The sequence below is a fragment of the Hippopotamus amphibius genome, chromosome 3, assembly GCF_030028045.1.
Source record: "Hippopotamus amphibius kiboko isolate mHipAmp2 chromosome 3, mHipAmp2.hap2, whole genome shotgun sequence".
NCBI lineage: Eukaryota > Metazoa > Chordata > Mammalia > Artiodactyla > Hippopotamidae > Hippopotamus > Hippopotamus amphibius.
In genome coordinates, this window is record NC_080188.1 from 121,168,689 (window position 1) to 121,181,757 (window position 13,069).

The 13,069-nt window shown below is 40.1% G+C and overlaps 1 protein-coding gene across 1 annotated transcript; it reads left to right on the forward strand.

Moving 5' to 3' along the window:
* Positions 1-3,872: 3,872 nt before the first annotated feature.
* LOC130849371 (60S ribosomal protein L28-like) lies at positions 3,873-4,325 on the forward strand. The gene has a single exon (XM_057728213.1). It carries the CDS (start codon positions 3,912-3,914, stop codon positions 4,323-4,325), a length of 414 nt encoding a protein of 137 aa, XP_057584196.1. The 5' UTR covers positions 3,873-3,911.
* Positions 4,326-13,069: the final 8,744 nt, after the last annotated feature.

A 13,069-nucleotide genomic window follows, 5' to 3' on the forward strand; every position in this document is an offset into this window, starting at 1 on the left:
TGCCTGGTCCATATTAGGGGTGATGGGGACTACAGACAGGGGAGCACCAGGATAAGTCACCCATCCCAGCCTGGAGTGGCCAGGGAGGGTGAGCGTGTGTCATGGAAGTCTTCCTAGATGGGCAGAGTACAGTCTTAAAGAAAAGGGAGCTGAAGAGGGAGAAAAATAGGCACTCTTTGTAGAGGAAATGTGGGTCAGAAGGAAAGAAACAGGGGAAATACCAGCCATTCTTGTCCTGTTTGTTTGTTTATTTGTTTTTTATTCTATTGACGTATACTTGATTTACAATACTGTATTACTTTCTGCTGTACATATATATGAATCAATTTACCATATATATGTGTATGTATATATATATATATATATATATATATATATATTCTTCTTCCTATTCTTTTACGTTATGTTTTTCAAGGAATATTGAATACAGTTTCCTGTGCTATAGAGTAGGACTTTGATTTTATCCATCCTAAGTGTAGTAGCTTGCATCTGCTGATCCAAAACTCCCATCATTCCCTCCCCCATCCCTGTCCTTCAGGACAACCACATGTCTTGGCCATTCTTGTTCTTGGATGGGCACCGCCCTTCCTCAGCTTCTAACAAAGCCACTTGGTTCTTACTAAAGAAGGGACTTAAATCTGAGAAGCTGCCCTCTCTGGATAATGAGGGGGTTGGCAGGTAAGGACTCAGGCTGACAGGGGTGTATTGCCGCCTTCCACAGTGTCCTCAGGGCCTCTGTCTCAGCAACTTCTGAGAGCACCCAGAGCACTCAAACCAGCCAGAGACTTGGATCCTTAGTGGTGTCTTCCTGAGACTATTTCTTGGTTTACGATCAGGGAAACAACAGCATTGGCCTGTTTCCTGCTGTGTAAATGCTGGGGCTGCTTCAGGAATCAATCAAGCCCACTCAAAAACACACTCTCACTCACATATAGGGCACTCCCGCCCATGAATTCTCATGGAATGTGTTTGCTGCTCTGCAAAGCCATATTTTCAGTAAAGAATAAGGGATTCCATTCCCAATAGTGCTAATAAAAATAGGTGCCTCTCTTTGGGTTCGGGAGGTGATTCATAATCTGGCAGGATCTAGAACCTAAGGTGAAACACTAATGAGAGGACCCCAACTCCAACTGGCTTCAAGGAAAGGGTAGACATTTCAGATGGATATTGGGGATCTGGGACATAGACACCAGAGCAGATCCACACATCTCAGTGAATGGAGCCAGTAAATCAGAAGTCATCAGGTCACTCTTTCTCTCCCTCCCTCTTTCCCTTCTCTCATCTTTGATTCTCTTAGCCGGACAGTGTTTCTCCTACAGATATAGATATAGATATAGATATAGATATAGATATAGATGATATAGATATAGATATAGATATAGATATATATCTCCAAGGTGTCTAACCCATAAGGAGAGAAGCTCAGAAAACATCAGGGTACCAGGGAGGGCACTGATGGATCTACCTCAGGTCATGTGTCCAGCCCTAGATGAACCATCCTGGCCTGGGTCATGGAGTATTATGATTGGCTTCACTTGGTTACTTGTCCTTGTCCAAAATGATTGACAGTTTCCTCTAGCATCAGTGACTGGGTCTGGGGAGAGTCAGCCCCAAAGGAAGTGGCAGCAGGATGTATTACACCATGGAAGACACAGTGACTCCCCCACCAACAATGCCACATCCTCACTCATAGGGATAATAAGAGGGAATAAAATAAAAATAGATTCTACTCTTCCACTCTCAGAGGTACTTTGGCAGTGGTCTTCTCTTCCAGGGGAGATCTAGGTGTGGGCCTTCAACATAAGATAGCTCCCCATGTTGCCCCACCCCAGTCACCAGCTCTCTGCCACCAACACCTGCAGTGTCCTTTCCAGTCCCACTTTCCAACAGACCATGCGAATCCCTAAGCCAGCCCCACCCCTCCAGGTCCCAAGATGTCCCTTCCCTTGGCCTTCAGTGCTGTTGGGGAGGATGCCATGCATGTAAAGTGGTACCCAGGGTGCACAAAGCCTTTAGCCTTCCAGAGCTTCCTCTAGGGGCATATCTACAAACCATTTGGATCACGTTGACATGGTTTGGCACGTTTGGAGTGAAGCATAATTTCTATCCACATGGACACCCTAGGAGGAGGCCCAGGCTGGGGATAACAAGGGTCAGAGGTGGAGGGAGACCTAGATAAGAGAAGGAGCAGGAAAGAATACATAAGGTGGAAACACATTCCAAGACAATGCATAGTATGGGCCTTTACTCAGGCAAGACCAACATCAGGGAAAGGGACGTCTCCATTCCATCCTCATCTTTTGATTCAGAACAAAATCACTAGAGCCTAGTCTGTGTGACGTACTTGGTGGACCCCAAGGATAGAGGGCTGGTATATGATAGGCTTGAGAGCACTGAAAGGGGACCAGTTGCAGAGCTGATAAAGGGTGGAAAGGTGAGACCAAAATGGGTATTTTTATTTTGCTACTAAAGATCATGGTCTGGACTTAATGGAGACTCACATGAACAGTTTCTCAAACTCATTTTCCAAGTGCTCTTCACGGAACCATAAGCAACATATCCCTGTTGGTGAGAAACCACCAATAAGTGTAAGATTAATAACTCTGGTTAATTACATGTACCATTTTACTGTCTCCCCATGACCCCCTGCAGGGCATGACCCCCTGATAGAGGTGAAGGAAGTTTCCTCTAGTCTTCTGGTCCCTGACTGGTGACAGACACATACTAGGCTCTCAATAAATACGTATTGAATACTTGAATGGATGAAGTCATAGATATTTCCACTAGAAGACACTGCTGCATGCCTCTTGCGAGACATATATCAGTATGGCATATTTGATAATATCAACCAGAAAAAGTCAGGTTTTGCTTCCCTAAATGAGCCTATGGCTGTGGCTGGAGCTGTGTCTGTTAATGAGCCCACTGTTCCTGAGACTCTATATTTGTAGCCTGTGCTACCAACATCACAATAAATTCTGACCTTCATCCAATTTTTATTTTTGGCCACAGCACACACTGTGTGGAATCTCAGTTAACTGACCAGGGGTCAAACCCTCTTCCCCTGCGTTAGAAGCATGGAGGCTTAACCACAGGACCACCAAGAATGTACCAACATTTTGGTTTTCAAAGCAACAGTCTTCCCCCACCTTCCACCTTTATTGTTTACTCATTGCAGACCAGAGAGAGGTATAGCCACTGGTGAGAGAAAAGGTAGGAAAAAAAAAAAAAAAAAGGAAGTTAGATCACAACACTTCTTGAAACAGTGTCAATTGGTACAATCTTTTTGGAGATGAATTGTTCTTAAAATATATATGTTCTTTGTGCCAGGACATTTGCTCTTAAAGTTTATTGTAAAGTGATGACCAGAAGGGCCCAAAGACACAAGAAAGCTTGGATGTAGCCCTCAGAATATCTTACAAAAGGGAAAATCTGGGAATCCCAAGACACATTACACATAAATTATCCACAACACAGATAGGCCATAATGCAAATAACCACCTTCAATTTGTGTTTTAGGAGAATATTTAATCTTAAGACAAATTGTTCCAATATGACATTCAGAGAAAAGAACAGAAAACAAATCAGCATGAGCCTAGGTTTTCTAAGTACATGCAAGTCAGTGCAGCATACTTGCCAGGCATTGACATCCTGGAGATTTTCTACCTGGGTTCAAATCCTACCTCTGACACCTAGTAGTCATATGACCTTCATAAGTTTATTTCTGGACATCAGTTTCCTATTCTGTAAATTTGAGATAAGGATAGCTCAGGCCTCACTAATAATTAGGAAAATGCAAATAAAATGACAATATGACACCACCTCACATCCATTAGGATTGTCATTATCAATAAACAAAAGATAACAAGTGTGTCTTTCCGTCTCCGACCGCCGCTGCGAGAGGAGTTGCCGCCATGTCCTTGCATCTGCAGTGGATGGTGGTGAGGAACTGCTCCAGCTTCTTGATCAAGAGGAACAAGCAGACGTACAGCACCGAACCCAATAACCTGAAGGCCCGCAACTCCTTCCGCTACAATGGGCTCATCCACCGCAAGACTGTGGGCCTGGAGCCGGCGGCGGACGGCAAAGGCGTCGTGGTGGTAATGAAGCGGAGATCCGGCCAGCGAAAGCCAGCCACGTCCTATGTGCGGACCACCATCAACACGAATGCTCGGGCCACCCTCAGCAGCATCCGGCACATGATCCGGAAGAACAAGTACCGCCCGGATTTGCACATGGCCGCCATTCGCAGAGCCAGCGCCATCCTGCTCAGCCAGAAGCCTGTGATGGTGAAGAAGAAGCGGACCTGCCCCACCAAGAGCTCCTGAGTGATCTATCCCCTTCCCCAAATCAATAAAGCTGTCAACCTCCTCGCAAAAAAAAAAAAAAAAAAAAAAAAAAGATAACAAGTGTTGATGAGGATATGGAACCCTGTACACTGTTGGTGAGGATGTAAAATGATGTAGCTACTGGAGAACAAAGTGGAGAATCCTCAAAAAATTAAAAAGAGTATTTATATTTCATCCACCAATTCCATTTCTGGGTATTTATCCCAAAAACTTAAAATCATGATTTCAAAGGGATAATTGTCCTGTCATGAACCTTGCAGCATCATTCACAATAGCCGAGATATAGGAACAACATAGATGGATGTAGATAGGAACAACATAGATGGATGTAGAAAATGTGGGAGAGATGTACATAGGAATATCATTTGGGCTTTTTAAGATAAAGTTTACACATTTATTAGGCTTTGCCTAGTCAAAGTTGCCTCACCTGGGTTCTTCAGTGATGGCATGCAGGATCTTAAGTTGTGGCATGTGAACTATTAGTTGTGGTATGTGGGATCTCCTTCCCTGCCCAGGGATCGAACCCAGGCCCCCTGCATTGGGAGGGTGGTGACTTTTCCACTGCACCATCAGGAAATTCCCAGTCATGGCTGTTTCTATATTTGAATTATTTCAATCACTTTGATGTGATGCTGAAACTGAAACCATGCACCTCAGATTAGGACTTTAACACAGGTGGCTGGGAATTAATTCCAGCCCAAACCAAAGGTCTTCCAACTGAGATTACACACCTGGTTTCAGGACTTAATTAAGCTCAGGTTCTTGATATCTCATCACAGAAAGAATTCAGTGATAGACAAACTGATAGGTAAGAAGTGGATTTATTTACACAAAAACACATTCCACAGACAATGGTGTACCATCTCAGAAGGTGAGAAAGGAACCAGACTATGGGGTTGTCAGTTTCTAGATGGGTGGGTAATTTCATAGGTTAATGAGAGGGAGAAGTAGTCTAGCTATTTCAGGAAGGCATGGTGATTTCTAGAAATTGGGCCACTGCCCACTTTTTGATACTTATGATTGTATGTCTGAGGCTTAATATTTAATGGAAATTGACTTGTCCACCATTTGGACCCATTTGGCTCTCCTCAGTTTATGTCATGTCCTTGGGCTATGTCATTCTTTCATGGTTGTGCCCTGTCCCCTTCCCTCCTGTTTCATTACCCACTTAGAGATTTCACTCCTGTATTCTTTTTATTAATACATTTATCTTTTTATTTCTTGGCTGCTTTTGGTTCTCTGTTGGTGCACATGGACTTTCACTAGTTGTGGTGAGCAGAGGCTACACTTGCTTGCAGTGCACAGACTTCTTATTACAGTCTTTCCCTTGTTGCAGAGCATGGGCTCTAGGTGCACAGGCTTCAGTAGGTTTGGCAAATGTCTCAGTCATTTTGCTTCACAGAATCTATAGCACAGGATCTACCTCTGGGGTACGAGCGAAGAATTGGCCCATCCCACTCCAAAGAAAATCCATTTACCATGGAAATTTACTCCAATCTTAGAAAATCCTGATTTTGCACAACTCTTTTCACTACCTTTTTTCTCATTCCTCTCACCTTCTTTTACTGAAAACATACAACTTACTTTCCTTAAAAGTTTTTTGTTTGTTTGTTTGTTTGTTTTTGATATAGAGTTACTTTTCTGGTTGACAAATTTTTAACAAAATAAGGTGTTATTTGACCTCTAGTAAACCTAGGTACAACAAAAGTATGATACTCAATATGGATGACTCCAAAGTCACGTTGATATTAATCACACCTACAAAGTTAAGCCACCTTCAATACCAGGTATCACTTTCGTATTGAATATTTTCCAGATGATGGGAACCTGAAATACACTCCAACCAGATTAGATTCTATTTCTAAGCATTTATATAGGTGTTGTCATAGAGTCCATCTAGGGAGTGGATTGGTGATCTCTGAAGGAAAAGAATTTCTCCTCGGGATCAATAGCAAGCCACCACTCAGGTTTAAGTCACAGAATAACAGTTTATTAATAAGAAAGTACAACAGCTTCCGGCACAGACACCAGAAGGTGGTAGAGACACCCGAGAAGAGGTCTTACATGAGCAAGTTATATACCTTCAGAGCAGAGTTAATTAAAGTCCCAACATTAGGATTGATTGTTTCTTTAGAAACATTCATGATGTTCATCAGAACAAAAAATTTTGTTACTGAGTGATCTGTGAAGTCCCATGTAACCACCACCCTAGTTGTTAATTGAGATCACAAGGGAGAGTCATAGGAATCAATCTTAAAGTATGAGTGAGGATAAGTCACATTTTTCTAGTTCTTCCACCCACCCACCCCCACCGCCCACCAAGTTGGGCCCTGGAACTCTCATAAGCACCGAATTTCCTTTAAGTTAATTAAATAGAGTGATTTTACCAATTAATTTTTGGCAATACCACACATCTATGACACACAGGGATACATATGAACACACAAACACAAACAAACACGAGGCCTCAGAGTTCCCAGTCCAAATTTTCAGTCCTGATTCAGCTACAACATAAAACCCACCAGTTACAAGAGATTGGATTCCAATTGGACTTCTGTTTCATTCATTTTTATGGCTGGGTAATATTTCACTGTATATATGTGCCACATCATCTTTATCCATTCTTCTGTTGATCAGCATTTAGGTTGCTTTCATGTCCTGGCTATTGTAAATAGCGCTGCAATGAAAATTGTGGTACAATTTTTTTTTTTTTTTTTTACATTATGGTTTTCTCAGGGTATACGCCCAGCAATGAGATTGCTTGGTAATATGGTAATTTTATTTGTAGTTTTTAAAGGAAACTCCATACTGTTTTCCATAGTGGCTGTACCAATTTACATTCCCAATAACACTGAAGTAGGGTTCCATTTTCTCCAAACCCTCTCTAGCATTTATGGTTTCTAGATTTTTTTATTATGGCATTCTGACTGGTGTGAGGTAATACCACCTTGTGGCTTTGACTTGATATCTCTAATGATTAGTGATGTTGAGCATCTTTTCATGACTTTGTTAGACATCTGCATGTCTTCTTTGGAAAACTGTCTATTTAGGTCTTCCACAGATTTATGGATTGGGTTATTTACTTTTTTGGTAGTAAGCTGCATGAGCTGCTTGTATATTTTGGAGATTAATCCTTTGTTATTTGCTTCCTTGGTAAATATTTTCTCCCATTCTGAGGACTGTCTTCTTGTGTTCTTTATGTTGCCTTTGCTGTGCAAAATCTTTTAAGTTTCATTAGGTCCCACTTGTTTATCCTTGACTTTATTTCCATTATTCTAGGAGGTGGGTTCAAAAGGATCTTTCTTTAATTTATGTCTTAGAGTGTTCTGTCTATGTATTCCTCTAAGTGTTTCATAATGTCTGGCCTTACATTTAGATCTTTAATCCATTTTGAGTTTATTTTTGTGTATGGTGTTGGGAAAAGTTTACAATTAGTTGTCCAATTTTCCCAGCACCACGTATTGAAGAGGAATTTTTTTTCTATTGTATATTCTTGCCTCCTTTGTCAAAGATAAGATGCCTATATTTTCGTGGATTTATCTCTGGGATCTCTTTATGTTCCACTGATCTAAATTTCTGTTTTTGTGCCAGTACCATACTGTCTTGATCACTATAGCCTTGTAGTATACTTTGAAGTCAGGGAGGCTGATTCCTCCAGAGCCATCTTTCATTCTCAAGATTGCTTTGGTTATTTGGCATCTTTTGTGTTGCCATACAAAACATAAAATCTCTTGCTGTGGTTGTGTGAAAAATGCCATTGGTAATTTGATAGGGATTGCATTGAATCTGTAAATTGCTTTGGGTAGCATAGTCATTTTCACAATGTTGATTCTTCCAATCCAAGAACATGGTATGTCCCTTCTTTTGTATCGTCTTTGATTTCTTTCATCAGTGTCTTATAGTTTTCTGTGTACAGATCTTTTGCCTCCTTAGGCAGGTGTATCCCTAGGTATTTTATTCTTTCACTTGTGATGGTAAATGAGAGTGTATCCTTAATTTCTCTTTCTGCACTTTCGTTGTTAGTGTATAGGGATGCAAGAGATTTCTCTGAATTACTTTTGTATCCTCCTACTTTTCTAAATTCATTGATTAGCAATTGCAGTTTTCTGGTAGCTTCCTCGGGGTTTTCTATGCATAATATCATGCCATCTGCAAAGAGTGACAGTTTTACTTCTTCTTTTCCAATTTGTATTCCTTTTATTTCATTTTCTTCTCCAATTGCTGTGGCTAAAACTTCCAGAGTTATGTTGAATAATAGTGGTGAGACTGAGCACCCTTGTCTTGTTTCTGTTCTTAGAGTGAATTCTTTCAGTTTTTCACTATTTAGAATGATGTTGGCTGTTGGTTTGTCATATATGGTTTTTATTATGTTGAGGTAATTTCCTTCTATGCCCATTTTCTGGAGAGTTTTTATCATAAATGTTTGTTCAATTCTGTCAAAAGCTTTTTCTGCCTCTATTGAGATTATCATATGATTTTTATCATTGAATTTGTTAATATGACATATCACTGATTGATTTGTTTATGTTGACAAATCTTTGCTTTCCAGGGATAAACTCCAGTTGATTATAGTGTATGATCTTTTTAATGTGCTGTTGGATTCTGTTTGCTAGAATTTTGTTGAGAATTTTTGAATCTATATTCATCATGGATATTGGCCTGTTATTTTCTTTTTTTGTGTGACATCTTTGCCTGCTTTTGGTATCAGGGTGATGGTGGCCTTGTAAAATGCATTTGGGAGTGTTCCTCCTTCTGCTATATTTTGGAAGAGTTTGAGAAGAATAGGTGTTAGTGCTACTCAAAATGTTCGATAGAATTCACCTTGGAATCCATCCAGCCCTGGACTTTTTTAACCACCTCTTTACTGCACTCCTCATTATGGAGGATGCCCATATGCTATCTCTCCCAGTGTACATCTCTGCCTTGCTTCTGTCTTAGGTAAATAGATCATTTCTATGTGTGTTCTCCCATTCATTGTTATGGTATATCTCTAATAAAAAACTATGTACCTGCTTTTCGAGTTTTGGCCTTCATGAGAAATACATTTTTCACTGGGAACAAGAGCCAGGGGAAAATATCTTCTATTATCTAGCTTTTGCTGGTCTGGTGGCTAGAACTCCTAGTTTCAATGAAGGATACTGGGGTTCAATTCCTGGGCAGGGAATTAAGATTTTCCTTCACCCCACTGCTCACAGCTGTCTCTCTGGGATCAAGTGGTGCTGAAACCCAGGAATTCAAGGTAAATGGCAGGTCTCACCCAAACTGCTGGCTGGAGAATTCTGACATTCAATCTCTCTCCCATGAGCACATGCTTGATCTCAGCTCTCTGCTTTGTTCCTTTCCTAGAACCCCAGGGCTTTATCTGGGCTCTCTGAGTTCAGGAGCTCAAGGGGCCTCCTCTTTCTCACTCATACTTCCAGTTTTGTTCCTTTGCTCAAAATCTCTTAACTCCCCAATCCCCTTCTCTCTCTCTCTTCCTAAACTAAAACTCCCAGCATGCCCCACACCCAAGCAGTTCTTCATCAGCAAACAATGTGCCTGGAGCCCAAGCTCAGTGCTTGCGGCTGTCTCCTACCAATTGTGCCCTGCTACACACCACAGTTTATTTCTCAGGGAAGAAAAATTGCCTCCCACAGGGCCTGCTGCCTTCCAGTGCCTTATCCCCAAGCAGCTTGCCAGACACAAACTACACTCTTTACTTTTTTTTTCCCCTGCGATTTTCTCCCCTACTCTACTCAGAAAACAAGGTCTCTTTTTCAGCTAAGCCTTATGTCTCCTTCAATTGGACCTTAGATGCCAAACAAATATGGCGATAGATTTGGGGTTCCTCTGCTGATAACTCTCCCACCTTACTCTGTGTCCAAAGATCCTCTGTGGGAATATTCCCATCTCTCAGCCCTCAGATCCTGACCACTGTGGAACTTTCCATTGTGGCTAACTCCACCTCCTCCAGGAGGTCCGCATTCACTTCAGGACTTAACAGCCCATAGCCTGTAACAGACTATCTATTGGACTGGCCACTTCCCAACAGCCTATGTCCTAGGCCATTTAGATGCTGAGTCTCCAGGAATACACTCCAGCATAGCAAGCCCTATAGACAAGGGATCGCTCCCAAGAAAATTTCTGGCAAGCTGCCTGCAATGGTTCAAAAGCTCTTCTCTGCCCCTGCTGGGTTGGGTGACTTGCGTAAGGCTTCAGTGGAGGCCAGAGACATCTGGTCAGCATTTGGTGAGCAAATACGCTTAAAACTTCACCATGTTTAAAGGGAATTAAAGGGACATCCCACATCCCTTCAGGCACCAGCCTCCTAGTAAGCATTTCCAGGATGCTGGATTCCATTCTAGGAGCACTGCCTTGTTCTTGCTTGCAGGTTACTTGACATAGGAGGATTCCCTTGCTCAGCCAGATGGACTGAGAAAAGAGAAAATCTAATTTTCTACTGTAGCACTGCCTAGCCCTTATTTAAGTTGGGTGATGGAAAACTGGCCTGAAAATGGGTCTCTTACAGTTACACCTTTATTGTCACATGATGGAAAAATTGACTGAGGTTCTTTTCTCTTCAGGACTTTCTCCTATAATCAAAAGCCTGAGGAATGAGGGAAAACTCTCCTAAAATTCTAAAGAATCCCCTTCTAACTTCTTCCAACTCTCAGTGGTGGGGACCCAGCTTCCCGCACTCCTGAAATTTCTCTTACTCATTTAATTTCTTATGATCAAACAAAGACCCCACCTCCCCAGAGTGACGATTTCTGTCAGAACAACATTTTATCAGCCTGGTAACCCTTGTTATCACAGTCAAATTTAGTATCATCTTCTTAAAATTTTTACTATGAAAACATCACTACAGAAAGAGAAGGATCACTTTTAATAATGTGGACTATTAAACATTAAATTAAATAATTAAATTAAGCATTTAATTTAATATTAAGTCTAAATATTCTTTAGATCCAGAGAAAATTGTTTAAGATTTTTTTTACATGACAAAACTGGTTCTTTTTGCAAATGCAATAAAAAAAACAGCTTACTTGTTAAAATGCATTTTTTTAGAATGCTGACCCTGGCAGAACAAAAATATGCCAGAGAAAGCATAAAGTTAAATCTTATCAGTCTCTTTGGATGTAATCACAGCCCACTTTCCTTGAGATTTCAGCCTTGGGTTAATTAATACAATTTCAATCCAAGGGATAGAAAAGGGGTGGAGGGGAGGGGGGCAAGAAGCATTTTGAATCTGTAGCAGAAACTATGAGATCTCTGTCTTCCTGGATATAGGTGTATGACTCAGTATGAGTCTTTGTCTTTGGTTAATATTGCTGAGGTTAATTTGTAAATGAGCTCTATTTAATTGGCTTAAAGAAAAGTAAGCACTTACAAATCAAACAGTTGTAAATACAACATAAATTAAGCTGAATAAATTTCAGGTTGATGTGAAATGGGATATATTCAAAATCACATTAATATCTGATATCAGTGTTTACTAATCTAATAAGTATGGAAGTCTTTAAAGTCATCAGCATTAATTATAACACTTTTATTTTGCCTAGGCTTAATATTAGCTACTTTTTGCAAATTTGTAAGCAAAGAAGATAATTCAATGTAAAGAAGCTTTTAGGGAAAAACTGCAAGTGAGAAAATAAATTTGGGTGAACTTTTTGGAATAAAACAAGATACTAAAATGTTAATTACTGAACATTGGATTCCATTTACACATAAACAAAAGGTTTAAAACTATTAATAAATGAGTTTGGTGCCACACTGAGTTGTTTTATCCTAACAGACTGAGTATTCTAAACCCTTTTGATATTGTATGGTAATTGTTTGCTAATGTGGGTATTCTGGAAATCATATGGAGCTCCTAAAATTCTGAAATGTCCTGATAAAACGTTATCAGTCACATTCCTAGGTATTATCTAAAAATGCTGTATGTCCAAACAGTAACCAAGTTACTTTGTCAATTGCATTTTAATCAAATTTAAACATGCCTTCTTATGTCTTTGATCATTATAGACAGCTATGGTTTCAATGTGATGCCTCTGCAAAGATCCTACCTTTTCAAGATTTATAAAAAGAATTTTCCAGGATTAAATTAAAATGAATTAGGTACATAAATATGTTATTAACAACACATTGGTACCAGACTGAAATTTGGCTCTCACTTTGTGTTAAGAAAACAAAATTTTCTTGGAACACTGGCTTTTGATAACAAACTGTGTGAATTACCTAGGCTTTAAGTGATTTACATTTGCTTTTAAGATCTTTTGTTACTTTGGTTGAGTGAATAAGTAGTATTTCACAGTGATGTATAAAGACTATGGCAGCTGTAGATAAAGTTCATTCTGTTTCTACAAAAATGAATCCCTCATTTTCAGACTTTTGCCATTCTGAAGTCCTTAAAGCATGAAAACAGTCTACTCTTAAATCAGGGAATTTAAAATGGGTCAAGAAAGGCTGTAAAATAAACAGTCAGGGCTATGGGAAATCAAAAATGGCCATTTGGCTTTTGCCGGCTCCCTGACAAATTTTTTTTTTTAATTTTTGAGTCAAAGCCTTTTCTGCCTACATGACTGATGCACTTATAATGAAAAAAGAAATATGGATAAAATTGTGTTTTCCACTTGGGATATACCTTTTACAATCTCCAGTGATCACGGTACCCACTTCAGTAGACTCAAAGAGCAAAAGTTAATTACATGGCATTAAGCATACTGTTAACTATGAGATAATTT

Bases quoted from the DNA above. Each gene is read 5' to 3' on its own strand.
- LOC130849371 (XM_057728213.1), top strand. From the start codon at position 3,912: ATGTCCTTGCATCTGCAGTGGATGGTGGTGAGGAACTGCTCCAGCTTC.